At 39.2% G+C, this 18,496-nt stretch overlaps 1 protein-coding gene across 4 annotated transcripts in view; it reads right to left on the bottom strand.

The window, feature by feature from the left end:
• MAPRE2 (microtubule associated protein RP/EB family member 2) overlaps nucleotides 1–18,496 on the bottom strand; it is a 159,889-nt gene that overhangs the window by 23,317 nt on the left and 118,076 nt on the right. For all 4 annotated transcript variants that reach the window (XM_084618779.1, XM_084618777.1, XM_084618780.1 and 1 more), the window contains 2 exons: nucleotides 16,127–16,272; nucleotides 11,978–12,191 (listed from right to left, as the gene is read on the bottom strand). In XM_084618779.1, coding sequence (XP_084474905.1) covers nucleotides 11,978–12,191; nucleotides 16,127–16,272 — 360 coding nt within the window. The remainder of the gene's footprint in view (nucleotides 1–11,977; nucleotides 12,192–16,126; nucleotides 16,273–18,496) is intronic.

Below are 18,496 nucleotides of genomic sequence, written 5' to 3' on the forward strand. Positions count from 1 at the left end.
TAGAACTACAATTAAATGCAATATTTCAGCCCAGACCATTTTTATCAGCTAAGTACCTGGAAATTGGGACTCACAATGGGAAACCTTGATAGACTTAACAGCTGCATAATTTAACACTAGGAGTGCAAATACTGCACTTATTTACACCACTGTAAATCTGGAAGAGCTCCATTAATTCCCTGTGGAGAGGTGCTATATTTTCCATACACAAATAGCCAACATGTTCTTCCAGTCAGGATGATTTATTTTAGCATGAGGATTCCAAGCCAGAATCCCATGGTACTGAGCACAGTCTCTCAACTCTAAGATCCTCCATCTTGAATTGCCCTCAACACTCTCCCCACCTCTCTTCATTCTCCCAGCAGACAAGCGAAGTCCTTACATTTAAAGATGCAGTACACAGAAAATAGGATAATATCTCCTCAGAGCTGAATAGCAGCAGACTTCCTTCTTATTTCTTTATTGAGAAAAAGAGTATTTTACTTTCATTATTAATTTTTGTCTGTGCACTTACTCCAGCCAATGTGACTGAATTATTATTTATTTGTATATTATGGAATCCAAGGGTACCAATCAGGTATCAGGCCCACATTGTACTACATATTCTCTGGACAGATATGCAGCAAATAGGACAGTCCCTGCCCCAAACAGCTTAACAAGATACATGCCCTGTGTATGTCTTTGTTAATTAATGTAGTTTTTATTGCCTCGAATCTCAAGCCTGGTCTGTGTCGGCATGTGGTCCATTTTAACTATAAATTTATTCTTTGGGTAGCAGGGATATCTCATTACCTGCAAAAGTACTAGGCACTTTGCTCGTGCTATGGAAATAAATAGCAATATCTACTATAGCTCCCTGCCTAGGCAGCAGTCCATGACAGTTTCAACTGTATTTTCAAAAAGAAGATTTATGAAAACAATTAAATGACACCCCTACATATCTGTCATGTAAGCAGTTTCTTTCAATCATCACTGGTATATGAGGCATTTCATTATCAACAGCTGGGATGCTATCAGGCAGCCTCAACTCCCAATCAGACAGGGTTAACTTTAGATGTCCAAAACTGACACAGTGTGTTATGATTTTACGTTAGCTCACAGCTCAGTTTTTAAATACACCATGTCACTGAGCTTGTTAGCAGCATCACAGCTGGCTGAATTAACACTCAGTTCATTTTAGTTTGTACCTGGCAATACAACCACCACCGGTGTAAGATAATTTAATATACCGTTAATAAAGACAGGAATTATTTTTATCTTGACAATGTAACATAAATTGGATAGAGTAGCTATTACAAACATTACAATTATCAAGCAGTGTATTTATGATGCCCTAAAAACCTAATTACTATCAGTCTCATTATGCTGAAGAATTTCCCACTACAGCTTCTATTTTCTTTTCTTTTTGCTAAACAGGAGTTTTTATGTGCAGATTAAAAATGTTTAAATTTTGTATAAACGGCTACAATCCCAAACCTTTCATTGCTGACTACAAAAATGTGGGATCAGAATGCCAGGTCACTTAATACTCTGAGTAGATGTATTCAAAATAATGGGTCCAGGATTCTGTCTAAATAGGACTTCTGGGATTTAATTGTAGTCCTACAGACAAAATACCCCAACTACTGACTGCCTCAAGGTCAAATTATCTCTGAAGCTATGTCAGTAATTAGTAACTTGTTCAATATTTGTGGAAAATGCTATGAAGTTCTGCTCATGTGACAACTGCATGAATGCAGTGCAAAGGGACACGCCAAAACATTGCACTCTGTGACATCATTCGTGGTCACTGCTTGCGTGGAATTTGGGACTCACTCACATTAACTGCAGTATTTCTTCTGTCACATTCATTAAAAAGGGATAAAATAAGAAATTACACTGGTGACATGCTCCTGAGAAGAAACAATCTTTGAGGAAGATTAAGCTTTAGAAAAGGTTATTTGAATTAACAGCTTCCCTACTAACTAAATCATTACTGAGAGACTCCCTCTCACCCACACATTTGTTTTAAAGACAAGGGAATCAGTGCTCATGCATGCTTCCCCTCACAGCTCAGTGGACATGCAGGAGCCTGCTCAACTGTGTGACAGGTTTGTTGGAGTGATGACACCCTCCCCTGCTGAATGGGATCAGAGACTTAACTCATTTCATTTGTGACCCAAGACAAAAATCTAATCCTCAGTCTTCAGAAGAACTGTAATCCTACTGCATTGTTTAGGGCCCCTTTTCCACCCACTGACATCCTCAGACCAAACTTCTTAGCTATTGCTAAAATCTTAAATTTTGTTTCTTAAATCTGCCCCATACATAAAGGAAATGAGCTTGCATAACTCAAGATACATCTACACTGCCTCACAGTTTGGCCTGAAGGGGTATGAATAGCACTGTGCATCAAAGTGTTGTGCTGTCTCTCTCCCATGTGGATGCTGTGGGCATGAATCATTCACTTCCACAGCATCCACAAGGGAAAGTTACAGCGCAGCATTTTAGTGCACGCTGCTATTCTCAGATCTGGAAACCTTTATATAGGTTGGCCAAAGTGCAGCCTTTGCGCTAGACATAGTCCACTGGAGAGCTCTTAGATCAAATTGGAGCACTATCTATGTGGATTGATAGTCTGATTTCCACCTTAGCATTAAAAAAGGGTGGCTGCAATTTGCTTAATATTAGACAAAATTAGGTATGCTCCTATGCTCGCAGCAAGCTGCCAAAGCAGCTTTAGCTGGGCAAAGTGTGACCACTCTGCCTAAAAGTGTATCATAAAGGAGACTCAGCATGTGACTCTTGAATGTTGGCCATTTCTCTGAATAACTCACTTCTGTTCTATATTATAGAACACCATGTAAGAAGCCTAGAGCTATATATAATTAACCACTTCAGCATGTGTATAATTAGAACCTAACATAATAAACATTAAACCCCATATATGTGTTTGCAATGCAGTTTCAACTCCTTTCATTAGATATTAACCAAAGAGCACATATGCTCTGCTTGCCACTTCAGGCAGTTTTTTTGCTGTTGTTGAAGCAGTTGAATCCATCAGGAATGTAAATTACAAGGCATCATGGAGGGATTTGTTGGAAAAAAATATTGTTTCCAGTAAAATCTTTAACTGAGCATTCAAAGTAGAAGGCAAGAATGGAGGCAGCTGGTCTAAAACAAATGTTACAGTTCAAAGTAGTAAATCTTAACATAAGTAATATGCTGAACTATCATGGTTGTACACTCCAGTAACTTAGCAGAGACTAAGGATCTTTTCTCCTCTGGATCATGTGAAAGTCAGATCGGTAATGGGATATAGATGTGGTTCTCAAACTTTCACAATTGTTCAGAACTTAAGACAGGAAGGCTTTAGAGAACTTTTTCTCCCAACCCTAATCCGCACCTCCCATTCCATGTGGTGGCTGGATCACTCAGTTACATTAAGTAGTAGGACACTATTATAGAGACAAGTTCAAATAAACTTGCTTTAATGCAATAGGTTCAGGTGCTTGACGCTAGCGGTGCTATTTATTTCCTCTCCATCGGTGTAGGACTTTACATTAGTAACAAATCTCTTCACCTTGCCTTCAACGCTCACTGCTCTTGGTCTCTTTGCAGTTTGAGTTTGCCTGCTGAATTTGATAACCCCACACTGACTGTGTTTGCCATACAGCTGACAAAGAAAGTCTTTGTAAACAGAGTCCAGCAACCTAACAGGACTACGTGCTGGAATCTCTACTTGTGAGCCAGTATATGCACAGTTAAAGATTTCTGGGATGGGGTATGGCTGATGGAGTTCAATTATACATACTTCCTCCTTGTGATGGAAGAGGCTCTGTAGACCACAATTTGAAAATGATTGGGAAAGCCATTTAGAAAGATATTACCACTAGAGCTGGCTGGAAAATGGTTTATTGCCCTGTGGAAAATTTTGACTTTTGATCCTAAAACCAAAAATTCAATCATAAACCATAAGCTTTTCTAGTTTAGATTTTTCAAGGAAAATTTGACATTTTTGAATGTCATGAAAAAATAGTTTAACTGAAAATCCAATTTTCCACCAGAAAACAGTTTTGATGGAAAATTTTCAACTCGCCTTAATTACCACCCGATGGTTTATGTAAAATGTGTTCAACCACTTTGTAGCAGCAAAAGGAGCCATTTTAAATTGGCCATTATGTCTTGTAAACGATATCTGTGGGATTTTTTTTTTGTTTATATATCCAGAATATAGCAATGTGCATCACTAAAGGGAGGTCTGAAAAAAAAACTGCCCGGAGGGAAAGACAGTTGATTAACAAATTTTCTCAATTAGAACTACACTGACATACTGGAGATTAGAAAAGAGTAAGAGACGCGAGAAAGACCAATGTTAAAGGTACAGTTTATAATTTATAGCATCTTGATAGTGCCATATTTTTCTAGGTTTTCAGTCCAGTTTCTAGAACAGTAGTCCATGTCACCTTGGAGCAAGCTTGCTGGCCCTCTTTTATTACAAATGGAAACTAAACTACCTTCTCATTCTTACAGCTGGTTCCTATGTATCAAGGTGGAACAGGAAAGCCTGCACTGTCAGTACTGTATCGATTTTGTGAAAGGAACATTTCATCCAATGGTATTCCAACTCCTTTCCTGAACTCCAAACACCAAGTTTTTAAAGTAAAAACAAACAAAAACTTCTGAATATGCCCTCTCAGCATCTCCTGTACAGACTATGCCTCCATAGCATTCTACATCTTCTGCAACAATACAACATGAGAAAGGGTCAAAGAACTATATATTGAAATGAAAACAGATGTGATTGTATAGTTGTGTCTGACCTACAGGAACGGTGGCAACAGGGTTTGATGGGGAAGGAAAGAGGAGAGAGAAAAGATGGCAGAAATTAATTCTTTGAGTAATTCCTGCTATTTCAAGTCTCCATGCTTGTCAACATGTCACTAACAGCTAAATTTAAGTTTTAGTACACTAAGAATAAAAAAAGAAAAAATATTTTTATCAAAAAATTAATTTACAGCACACCTAGCATTGTCTGATGCCATAACCTATGCAAACATATCTCACATATTTCTCTTTCCATAATGCATTATAAAGAACACCAGTTCTCCTTGCACAAGAGGCCTCAGATGGCTGTTTCATTCTCTGTAAACATTCATGGACAAACAGTTAATTCTGCCCTGGTTATTTTCCCTGTCATAGATGTGCTTATTTTTAGCCATCATGTGACTCTCCAGTATTTTCCAGGCACTGCTTTAGCCATCCAATTCTCACAGGATACTTCAAAGCAAAAGGCAAAACATCCTTCAGACTGAAGAATCTTCTAGAATTTTAACCTAATAAAATTGTTTACTTAATAAGTTGTCTTTTGTCCACAAATTTTTGATGCTCCCCACCCTGAAAATATGGGTGGCCTATTGAGGTGTGATTTACACTTGGGAATGCTTACATAAGCTTGCTGAGCTGAAATCCCAACAACCCGATCAGACTATTTTCTACAGGCAGAATTAAAATTGGCACAAAACAAAAAAAAAAGTTGTATTTAATCCCTCACAACAACTTGGAGCCTACATCTGTTGACTGTTTACTACAGCATAAGGGAAAAAATAGGTTATAAGAGGTTAAAGGACCTGAGCAATATTGAGCTGGCAGATGGCACTATATGTGAGGAACCTGTGGTGCTGGCGGGAAGCCTGTAATGGAATATATACTGTTGGTACCAATCCTTATGAAAACACGCATGTGTATTCCCCTTGTACAGTGGGAATAGTATGCGGTGAAGTGGGGCTCCTTATTCCAGAGTACTGCCACTTCAGGTAGTCTGAAAGGTACAATTATCAAATTCCATCCATAGTTCATACTATATATCAGCTCTTGACAAATTGGCTCTGCCTCCCCAAGGAATGAAGGCAACATGAGGGTGGCACAGAAGATTAGTCCCAGGGAACTATTTATGCTGCAATTTCCAAGCTGCATTATCCTTGACCTGCCCTGACTTTTAAGAGTGACTGCTCTTCGAAGATGTCAGAGAAACCACCTTGGAGCACTCATTTTTGAAACAAAGTTAATATTTCTTTTTATATTTCTCCTTGCTCTTAATTTTTTTACAAACAAACCAAACCAAACGTAGGTTGCTAAATGCTAGTTGGGGACCAAACGTAGCATTTGCACAGATATGATAAACATCTATTTACAGAAATGGTAAACAGATGCCAAACTCCATCTGGCTCTGAGAGTTTGGCATCAGATTAAGGCACACTGAAAATAATTTTAGCTTGTTACAACTACCTTTTAGGGGTAAATTTTCAAAGCAGCCTTTAGGGATTTAGCAGTTTAATTTTGTTAGTGGGAGATTCACAGCTAAATCTTTTTGTACTTCTGAAAAAACAGAACAAAATGTTAGGAAAAATATTAACCAGTTAGGAATAATAATTAAAAGATTTACATGATAAGTGTTTGATTAAACAGAAAATGTTATTTTGTGGAGCAAATCAATATTAGTGTCTCTGCCAACTAGGTAGATAAAGATAATATTTCAATCTATCTATATCTATATAGATTTATTGGTGGCTAAATATTAGGGCTGTCAAGCAATTACAGTGCTCACTTTATATTTATTTTTGATTACAAGTATTTGCACTGTATAAAAACAAAAGAAATAGTATTTTTCAATTCATCTAATAGAAGTACTGTAGTGCAATCTCTATCATGAAAGTTGAACTTACAAAAGCAGAATTATGTACCAAAAAACTGCGTTCAAAAATAAAACAATGTAAAATTTTAGAGCCTGCAAGTCCACTCAGTCTGACTTCTTGTTCAGTCAATCGCTCAGACAAAAAGTTTGTTTACATTTGCAGGAGATAACGCTGCCCACTTCTCGGTTACGTCACCTGAAAGTGAGAACAGGCATTCTCATGGCACTGTTGTAGGCAGCGTCGCAAGATATTTACGTGCCAGATGCGCTAAAGATTCGTATGTCCCTTCATACTTCAACCACCACTCCAGGGGACATCCAGCCATGCTGATGATGGGTTCTGTTCGATAACAATCCAAAGCAGTGCGGACCGATGCATGTTCATTTTCATTATCTGAGTCAGATGCCACCAGAAGAAGATTGATTTTCTTTTTTGGTGGTTCGGTAGTTTCTGTATCGGAGCGTTGTTCTTTTAAGACTTCTGACAGCATGCTCCACACCTCATCCCTCTCTGATTTTGGAAGGGACCTCAGATTCTTCAACCTTCGCTCGAATGCTGTAGCTATCTTTAGAAATCTCATATTGGTACCTTCTTTGCGTTTTGTCAAATCTGCAGCGAAAGTGTCCTTAAAATGAACAACATGTGCTGAGTCATCATTCGAGACTGCTATAACATGAAATATGTGGCAGAATGCAGGTAATATAGAACATGGGACATATAATTCTCCCCCCAAAGAGTTCAGTCACAAATTAATTAACACATTTTTTTTTAACAAACGTCATCAGTATGGAAGCATGTCCTCTGGAATGGGGGCTGAAGCATGAAGGGGTATACGAATGTTTAGCATATCTGGCATGTAAATACCTTGCAATGCCGGCTACAAAAGTGCCATGCGAATGTCTGTTCTCACTTTCTGGTGACATTATAAATAATAAGAAGTAGGCAACATTACCTCCCATAAATGTAGACAAACTTGTTCGTCTTACTGATTGGCTGAACAAGAAGTAGGTTTGAGTGGACTTGTAAGCTCTGAAGTTTTACATAGTTTTGTTTTTGAGTGAAGTTATGTAACAACAACAACAAAATCTACATTTGTAAGTTGCACTTTCACAACAAAGATTGCACTACTGTACTTGTATGAGGTGAATTGAAAAATACTATTTCTTTTATCATTTTTACAGTGCAAATATTTGTAATAAACAATATACACTTTGATTTCAATTACAACACAGAATACTATATGAAAATGTAGAAAAAGATCCAAAATATTTAATAAATTTCAATTGGTATTTTACTGTTTAACAGTGCGATTAAAACTGCAATTAATCACGATTAATTTTTTTAAATCGTGATTAATTGTTTTTAGTTAATTGCGTGAGTTAACTGCGATGAATTGACAGCCCTACTAAATATATTACTCAGGCTTCTTGGAATTATTTGACTAATTTATGAAGGATATTAACCAGAATTAAAAGGAAACATATACTTTTAAAAATTTTTAAAAATAAGTTTTAATATCCCCACATCTATCCTGTTCTTGACACACTAAGCACTATATGTCAGTATTCACACACAGACCTGCATCCTCAGGACCCACCCTGAACCAGCATCATCCAAACTTTCAGAAGGGACCCTCTAAACTGTATCCACAGAAGTTTTTGTATGTGCTTACCTGCACACTCATACCTCAGAGAGTCTAATTAGCATTTTTGTGAAATGCCAAAAATTTGAGATAGTATAAAAATCAATGTTTTTGCATGTACAATGGTTATCTTCATTTGCAAGCAGATAATCATACAAGTGCAGATATTACAGAACAATTTGAGAGCATTTTTGAAAATCTGACCAATGAAGTTTTCACACACATTTGGAGCAGTTTTAGTCCTGTAGAAGAGTGGGAGAATACTCATCATATAATTTAGCATTTTGCGAGCAAACTAATGTTAATAGTCAAAAAGGCATCTGCTTTATTTCTCATTGCTTTTAAAAGCGACTTAATACAATGCACCATGCATGCAAAGAGCATTAAAGGTAAAGTTTTCAAAAGCATGCAGCATTGACCTAACTATGCCCCCACGTAAGTAAATGGGAGTTTTACCACTGACTTCAACAGGAACAAAAGTTAGACCAATGCTGACTGCATCTGAAAATCCCACAAAATGATTTGATTGCAGTGGACAGAATGCAGCTATCTTTATAGGCACATGCAATTAATATCCATTCACACAACTACATCCTCAGGGCAGTCCCTGCACTGACATAATCCAAGTGATCACTCCGCTGCCTACCTACTTCAGGAGAGCATCAGAAAGGGGCCTAGGAGCTCTTGTAGTTTCTTTGCCAGGCCCTAGTATCTGCAATTTTAAGTTTCTCATCCTAGGTTTTATGGGTGGTGGGTGACGCTTCCCCTTGGGGAGGCTAGCCCCCTGCCCACCTCTTCCGACCAAGGGCCTGCCTCCACTCACTGCTCTCAGCCCCCCGCCCCAGTGGCCCTCGCCAAAGGAGTTGGGTGTGGGGGGGGAGCCAGGGGAGGGAGGGCTGAGAGCTCTGCTGGGACTACGGCAGAGCTCTCTTCCCTGGCTGAAGAGCAGAGCCCAGAGCCCCTCCCCCCTTCCACTGCTGCCCCATCCCATTCCATTCATCCATGGGCCTGCCCCCATTCCATCCCCACTCTGCCTCTTTCCCTGTGAGGCCAGGCCCCCCACCAACTCCCTCCCCCACCACCCCAAGATCAGAAAAGGCCTGTGCCCCCACTGCAGCTCCGGAGTGAGAGCTCCTCCAGCCCTGGGGCTGTGATAGAGGGAAATTTTTCAGGGTGCCCCAAATCTTCCACTGTCTCCACTCCCCACCACAACGGTGCGAGGTTTGGGGAGACTTAGCCTCCCACAGTCTCCATTATGCACTGCCTATGCTAGGTTTCATTTGTTTTTTTACAGTGCAAATATTTGTAATCAAAAATAAATATAAAATGAGCATTGTAAACTTTGTATTCTGTGTTACAATTGAAATCAATATATTTAAAAATGTAGAAAACATCCAAAAATATTGAAATAAACGGTATTCTATTATTAACAGTTCGATTAATCGCACAATTAATCGTGATTTTTTTTTAACTGCACGATTAATTGTGATTAATTTTTTTAACCACTTGACAGCCCTAATAAATACACATAGGATATATTCCTTTTGGGACTATATTGGGAAGTGTAAGTATTCTCATCCAATAAGAGACCTTATTCCTTTAGACAGTGCAATTTACATGACTTAACACGTGACATATTGGTGAAACTAAAATACACGTTACTCAATGGGTTAAACCTACTCTCCAATGAGCTACCAACACTTTTGACTAAACATAGAATCTTGTTCTAGATATAATGGACAACAAATGTTTTAAATACACAAAAATTCTCCATTTAGCATCTGGTAGAAAAAAATATCAAAAGAGCTTTGCAGATAAACACTGTAATTCTGGACTATATTTAAATCAATGGAAAGGAAATCCATGTACTTCCCGAGTGTGCAGAAATTGTCAGAAGACCTCTTATTTGTCCCACACAACGCTTGAACTGGAGAAATGTCTTATGTGTCTCAGTTTTTCCTCCAGTGTCACTTTTCATTTTCTTCTTCAAAGTAGCAGCAGCCTGAAGACTGAGGATATGGCATTACCACCCACACCTCTCTTGCCCAGTTCAAATACCGAAAGCTATTCCATTCCCTCAGAATCTTCCAGGTATTAGCAACACTCACGAATTCCCTCTGCAGATGGTCTGTTTTGCCATCCACATTAAGCTTACACTTATTAATGAGAAGTATTTTTAAAACCATTCACTTTGAATTAGCAATAGAACTTAGCAATTTTCCTTTTTCGAAGGGTGGTAGGGAACTACCACTCAGGGAAGTACACATAGGGTTGGCTATCAGGTTTCTTGCCCTGGGTGCCAAACCATCACCGGGAATGATGTGGGGTGTGTGCGCACCTAATAAGGGTGGGGTTTTTTTTTGTTTAGCCATTCAGGGGCATCAAAACCATGTCCCACCCTATGTGACAACACACCTATGGCCATCCCTAAGTACACAAAAGGCACTAGCTCCTCGGAAATTCAGAACGAAAGGTTAAAAATATAGGAGGTACAAAACCAAAATGCAGATGTGTTACAAACTCAGCATAAGAAGCTGGCAGTGTTTGCCTGAAACACTCCACTGCGCTAGCAGATGTTGACCTTGCTGGGAAAGTGGGTTAAGTGAGTGTTGCTAATTCATGGAGGTAGGTGGTTCAACCCCACACGGATATAAGGGAGAGTAGGGAGCAGCACGTTCCAGCTCTTGGATCTAAGGTGTGGACTGAGGAAGGAACTGTAGAAGCAGCCATGCTTGGGGTGGAGTTTTGAGTTGAACTTTATGTTATTGTTAATGTAAATGTTGAAGGTAAACTCCAGGAAAGGGTGAGTATTTGACTCTAAACAGTGTGTGGATTTTATTTGAGAGCAGGTTGGGAAAGGACTTACTCTCACCCCAAAACTATGAAAAACAGATTAAAGCAACGAGATTGCACTACATGTTTAGGGTTATTTTTAAGATGTTTCTGCTGCTCTCTTGTTCCCTGGTTTAGTCAAAGTGATAAAAAAGTATCTGTTTTGTGACCCACACTCTCTATGGATAGTGTAGGAACAACTGTGAAATGGATCTTTGATGCTTTTTCCCATTTCCGATACATGCCAAGTAATAATAATAATAAAAAAATCAATGATGCCTTTGAAGACATAGGACATTACTGTACGGGGCCCACTTAGAAGATTACTGTGTCTGAATGATCAGCACATTTAAAAATACAAATTAATCTATTTTCTGCTTTTGGGCGAGCACTTAGGATCTGGAAGTGTTCCAGTCACCAGAAAACCAGACTACGCCTGCAATTTCCTGTGAAGATGGGGGGGTACTATTTGTTACATTCTTGAGTAGTTTATTTCACCTAGGCTCAGAAGCAAAACAGTCAATTGGCTTTGTCTCCAAAATTAGGTACACTGGAGTCATGGGATTTATCTCCCAGACCGCGAAATCTTCAGTAATGATGTGGCAAGTCAAAACAGACCAACAAAATGACTGCCCACAAAAAGTCCATTTATGTAATCTAGGATGGTGAGCCCCAGATAGTGCAAAATGCAAACACAAAGAGCGTGGTGGCTGTTGAAACACCATTTCTAATTTGACCCCATATTTATATAAGCTATTGACAGCAGATTAAGACATTACTATACCATTATCTGTAAAATGGGAATGGAAATCTCCAAGATTTACAATACCTGCAGTGGGGGAGTTTGCATGATGGGACTTTTTTGGTAAGTTAAAGATCTGTTCACCGGGATCTGGTGGGGGAAGAGCATCTTGGCCTTGTCGAGCCACGACAGGATCATACTCTTTACCATCATAGTTGGCATCAAAGAACTTCTTAAACCATTGGATAAAATCTAAGTTGTCTTGGAAGCGCCCTCTCACCAATTTCTCCACTGGAATCACCTGTAAAATACAATGGTAAACGGTTCCAGTAACACTGCATTGCCAGTACATACATATTTCTCAAATTATCTAACAATTTAACTACCAGTGTGGTGTCTCCTGCATCACTCTGGATTTAGAGTTATATGGTTACGGTCTTCTCAGCTTTGTGTGTAGCTATATATAAAGCCCTTTTAAATACTCATTTTCTAGCAGTACCTTTCCATGAACAACGTTAAGTTAACCTCTCAATAGTGCATGTTCTTCTAAAAGGTAGAAGTACCAGTATTATGATACCATAGTAGAGAGTCTTGCAACCTGACCCAAACCCCATGGGACCCCATATACAAGTGTTGGGTTCAGCTCGGGTCTGAAAACAACCCAACACATTTGGGCTTGACTCGGGTAGTCTCTCATCATCTCCTCCTGCCCATGAGGTCGGTGAGGCAAGGTGGCGGAGCCTGCTGAGTGCCCTGCTCCTGCTGGCCATGGTCGTGCTGTGCTGTGTGCACCATGGAGCGAGCGTGCTGAGGAACTGTAACATCTATTATGCTGTAGCACACACAGCGCAGTGAGATGGGGGCACCCGGCTGCACCGGCACATGCAGACACTACTGTGACGACCCCACAAGCAGGAGGTAGATGGAGATGGATTGTGGGCACAGGGTGTGGGGAACCCCCACCAGGCCAAACCTCAAGGATGAAATGGCAGCAGATTGGGAAGGGTGGGGGGAGGAGTGTCAGATTTGGGTTGGGTCAGGTCTGAAAACAACTTGACTCTCTGGTTGGATTTGGACAGCCATGAGCTACTCAAGTTTGGGATGGACTTTAAAATTAGGCCTGTGCAGACCTAATTACTGTTCTTCCTCAGCTATGCTCCTTTTAGGTTTGAGTGACAACTGGGCTGCATGTAGCCAGTCTGAAACTACTGCCATCTTTAACAACAAGTAACTGGGAGTCTGTCCAAGATTTTAACTAACAAATTTTCATGCAATCAGATGTATGTCCTAAAACTGAACAATTTCTTCAAAAAGCAAAGCGTCAGATTCTGGCTTGCCCTGAGTAGGTGTGCAAGGAACTCTCAGAACACAGGAAATCCTCTTTCACACTGCCCTGTGTATTCACGGTGGGGAAACAGAATCTCAAGTGTTCTCATTAGACAAACCTAAATAAGCACCGTTAGTGCTGGGTGTGTCTGCAAAAGGCTCACGGAATCATAGAAGTTTAGGGCTGGAAGAGACCTCAAGGTATCATCTAATTGCTCCCCCTGTCCTAAGGCAGGATTAAGTATACCTAAACCATCCTTGACAGGTGTTTCTCTAACCTGTTCTTAAAAATCTCCAATGATGAGGATTCCACAGCCTCCCTTGATAACCTATTCCAGTTCTTAACTATACTTACAGTTAAAAAGTTCTCCCTAATAACAAATCTAAATTTCCCTTGCTGGACATTTTTTCAATTACTTCTTGTTCTACACCCAGTGGCCATGAATACAATTGATCACCATTCTCTTTATAACAACCTTTTTCACATTTGAAGACTTATGTCATCCTCCTTCAGCCTCTCTTCTCTAAACTAAACATGCCCAATTCTTTCAACCTTTCCTCATCAGTCATGAACTTTTTTTTTTGGTGCTCCCCTCTGGACTCTCTCCAATTTGTCCACATCTTTCTTAAAGTGGGGTGCCCACGATACTGTATGTCTCCAAAAGTGAAAGGAGCTGCTCCTTGGTGCACTCCCACAAAATCCTCAGAAGCATTCTGCCCACCTGCGTCCTGTGCAAGAAGAGTGTCACCAACCAATACTGCTATGCCTTGGCACTCTCCTCACCGCCTCTGTAGTGAAGCAGTGGATTTAAAAAAGACACAATGGAGTTCAAACTCACCTATATTTTTGAAATACACACTCATTCTAATACTGAGGTACTAACCTGACCATTCCAACCCCCACCCTTCCATACATGCAGTATATAGAATGGTTTGTTTACATGCAAGAGTTTGGGAAATTGCCCATGAAGTTTTAATGAGCTATAATGGAGACTGTGAGAAAGTTTCTTCTGTATCAATATCTTGTGAATTCTTCAGCAACATGAAGAATCTAATGAAACTGATTAAATCCTAATACTGCAGCATAAGATAGGGTTCTGCCCTGCTCTCTGGAAGATCAGGATTCAATTCCCATTCCCAGTTTCAGTGGGCAGATAAGGACTACTGTAGGAATGCTGGAAGTGCCACCATGGCTTGCTTAGCAACAGTCCACATTGCTGAAAGTTGAGTGGATCAGAAGAGAATCCAATCTTCAACTGGAAAAGGGGTGCCCAGAGTCTCAGGGGGAATGGAAATTACAAGGCTAAACCGGCGACAGTGTTTTAAAAAACTAAAAGCTAGCCTGTACTTCACAGATCATGTCACATTTTGTACAATATTCCCTCAGTCTGTTATGTTTATATTTTTAATGACACACTGGCAAACAATGAGGTTATTCCCTATTAAAAAAAGAAATGACAATCAACTTTATTAGGCTTTTCAATGCTTTGCTGAAAGAACCCATTTTAAACAGAAGCACCTGTAGCATTATGGCAATAATGAATTAGTATTAAAAAGTCCTATAACATTCATTCAAAATATAGTGCTTTTAAAAACAGTTTAAGATTCAGAATAAAAAGGTTAAAAGCAGGCATAAAACCTTTTTTTGGATAAACCTTTACAAATATAGATATTTTGTACATGCAGAACTGAAACATGACCGCATTTTAAACTTATTCACTTTTATTCAGTTTAGTTTCTCATGTTGCTACTGCTTACATAAACTGGGCAAATTCATGTTGAGAAACAGTTAATTTTATACCACTTCAAATTTAGTCTGAGTAAAACGTGTGATAGGATCCTATCTGCACACAGAATATACACCTGACTGTATCAAGGGGAAGTAGCCTGGGGAACACAGAGGATGGGTCAACATGACTGATTAAAGTCAAAGAAAGGAAAAGTAAAGACATATTTAGCTTTACAGAACAAATAATGCACAACAGGTGAGAGACTAAACAACACAAAGAACAAACATTGAAAAAAAGTTTAATTTGTCAATGTGTATTTTGCTAGGAAAGTTGACCTGCTTGGACAAAATGCTGATTACATATTTTATAGGTTTTCTACATTTAAGCCAGGCAGGGCACGGTTTGATTTGTTCATAGGTAATGTTCAAAGGAAATTCTGGATAGATTGCATAGTTTCATATGTTTTAAGGCCAGAAGAACTACTAGGATCATCTGCTTCCGGAACTCCTTCACAATTCGGCCACGGAAGCATCAAGCCCATATCTTGAGGTTGAGGTAGTTTGTTTGTTTGTTTGTTTGAAGAAAGATATCTAATCTTGGTTTAATGACTTACCAAACAACATGGTGGATTCTCCATCATTTGGAAGTTGTTCCAATAGTTAAAAATGTACAACTCTTCATATCCTACCTTGAGTAAGTAGTATTCAGTACAACAATAGATACAGAATGCTTGTTGTTTACCTCTATTGGGAATTCTGGGTGTCACCACACATGACCTTAAGTTTTCCCCTCACCTTCTGAGGATCACAGTATTTATTCATTTTAAGGATCTTCCAATGGACAGCATTTTATTACGAGGCCCTCTCGTGAACTCGGGGACCTAATGAGTGGTAATTTTAAAATTATTGACAGCTAACTATTATGGGCCCAGTTTTTCACCTTGAGTACTAAGGGTCCGGGTTTACACATTTTCTGCCTTTGTACCCAAATACCCATTTTAGACGTCAAAATGCCAGTGAGAGCATCTAAATACAGAACTGGGATCTCCAATTCAGGTTTTAGAGTTTGAAAAACTAGGTCTGGTTATTTTTCATTTTGGTTCCCCATGTCCATTGTACATCACCCAGTATAGAAAATTGTTTTGTAAAACATTACAATTATTTAAATATTAAAAACTTACCTTATCCACATTCATTCTTTTAAATGATGCTTGCAGAAGTTTGAAATTGTGAATGTACTCATGCTCCAGCTTTGCCTGAAATTTTACTTTCTTCAAGCTAATGCACCCTGGGAACAACATGTCCATGAACTGGCAGTAAGCTGCTCCTATAACAAGAAAATGCATTGACATTAATCTTGATGCACCCAGCTATAACTAAGTGTCATTTATAGTCAGAAAAGAAAGTAACCATGCTGACTAGCTACTGCTGTAATTCATTTCTAGTGCCATGTACCCAATGCCTATCTGTCCACTACAATGTTGAATAGTGTAAGTGGCCTATTAATATCTATATTATTTTCATTCAGTCTGGATGCACCAAGCACTATTGTGTAACATCTAAAGGATGACCGTGACTGAGGCAAGTAAATCTTTCTTCCATTTACAACTGGTGTTGTACTGAAGTAGACTCCCTATACAAGGTAGGGCTGCCTGTACAGCAAGTAATAAAGTCCCTAGCTGTCAGTTTAAATGGAAGCCACCTAATAAGTGTCTTCAGACTCCTACAGCTTCCCAAAGTTGGATCAAGGGAAAATATGTTTGTTTCCTGGAACCAAAGAAATCAATGGCACTGAGATATAAGGTAGCTTGCTCAGTTCGCAGCCAATCCTATTCAGTACCCCCATCAGGTAGAGGCTTAAAATGAGACAGAGCAAAACCCAAAGTGACATGAATACAGGCGGGAAATAAGTTTCAGAATTATGGGATCTAAGGCCATTTCTCCCCCTCCTCCCGCCCCTTCCCCAACAAAAAAAAATCCTGAAATTTTTCACCTCTAAAGCTCAAAAACGAAACATTTGGATAAGGAGACACTCAGTCACCTCATTGCCCAAAGCGTTCAGATATTGGGCTCCTCTTAGTGCTGCCAGTTTTAATTCTTTCACACAACAGGTTTACTAAATTTAGCATGAGGGTTCAGTAAATTTAGATGCCAGCCACAGGGGATAAAAATATGCAATACACAAATGTGCAGGGAACTTTTTAAAAAAGGTGAACTGACTAGGAATATATAGGTAATACTTTGTTACACCTAGTGACCTTTCCCTTAAAAGGTCCTTATGTCACAGCAGCACCATCATTGGGGAAGGGGGGATCTTCACTATCAAGACATGAAAATGTCATGACATTTTGGTGACAAGTGTTAAAAATGTGGGGAAGGGAAATCTCAACTCAGATTCTTTGTGGAACAGTGATGTCCTCTAACCTGGAAGAATATTCCACCATATTAGCATATTTAAGGTCAATTTTCAGATGCGTACAAGCTCAACCACCTATATACCTGTGTATGCAAGTCAGAAAATTGCACATTAAATACTATTTGCTCAATAAGTTTTTAAACGTTTTGTGCAAATAGTATTTATCAAAAGGGCTGTTTTGTGCAATCACTTGATGTATGGGCAGGTCTAAGAGGCACAACTTGGGTGCGGGCTTTTGACAATTTTGTTCAGTGTCACACAAATATTCTTTTTTAATCAAAGTTTTAGCAATTGTCAGTAGTCTTGCAAGGTAACAGGTGTGTTGGATCCGAGATTATCCTCTATTTAGCCAAAGCACAGATACACCACAGATAGCAACAGAGCAAAAAACTACCACACTTTTCTATCAATATGCCTCAAACATGTTCTGGAGGGCCCATAATTCTCTATACTCAGTCAACCATCATATGAAGGGAGGGAGAGGCTGTCTTCCAGAAAAGAAAAAAACAACAGAGTTTGAGCTAGAGTCACAGGAAAACGAGTTACATAAGCTACAAATGAGGCTTTCATGTGACTTATTGTCAAGGCTGTGACAACAGCTTAGACTCAGTGCTTGAAACTGCTGCCATTTTTAATACCTTCTTTGCACAGCATTTCTTAGGAAGTATATTTACACTTACTGACTTTATGGGTGGAGTTTATAGGAAGGATTTGAATTTCCAAAGAAACCTTTTATTTAGCTACTTGCAATGGCTTTGGTATGCTTAGGATATAAAATAAAGAATCCCTGTAGAACAGGAACCTTGTGGCAAGTTAAAAACCTCAGATAATGCAGGTGCATCATCATACAGAAAGCTTCGTAAAGCAAACTAATTGCACAGAGCTTACCTTTATATTGCATGGGAACTAGTAAATAAATGTCCACTAATAGAAAGTATGTGAAATATCGCTGAAAAGGAAGATGAGTAGTGTGATATAGTATTGGATGGCTTGACTTGATTATACTATATTATTTATTACTACGTGGATTTATTTAGTATGCAGTGTTGTCCTAGCCACGTCAATCCCAGGATATTAGAGAGACAAGGTGGGTGAGGTAATTTTTTTTATTGGACCAATTTCTGCTGGTGAGAGA

Source organism: Lepidochelys olivacea (assembly GCF_965140295.1).
Source record: "Lepidochelys olivacea isolate rLepOli2 genome assembly, chromosome: 2".
In the NCBI taxonomy this organism is placed as follows: Eukaryota; Metazoa; Chordata; order Testudines; family Cheloniidae; genus Lepidochelys; species Lepidochelys olivacea.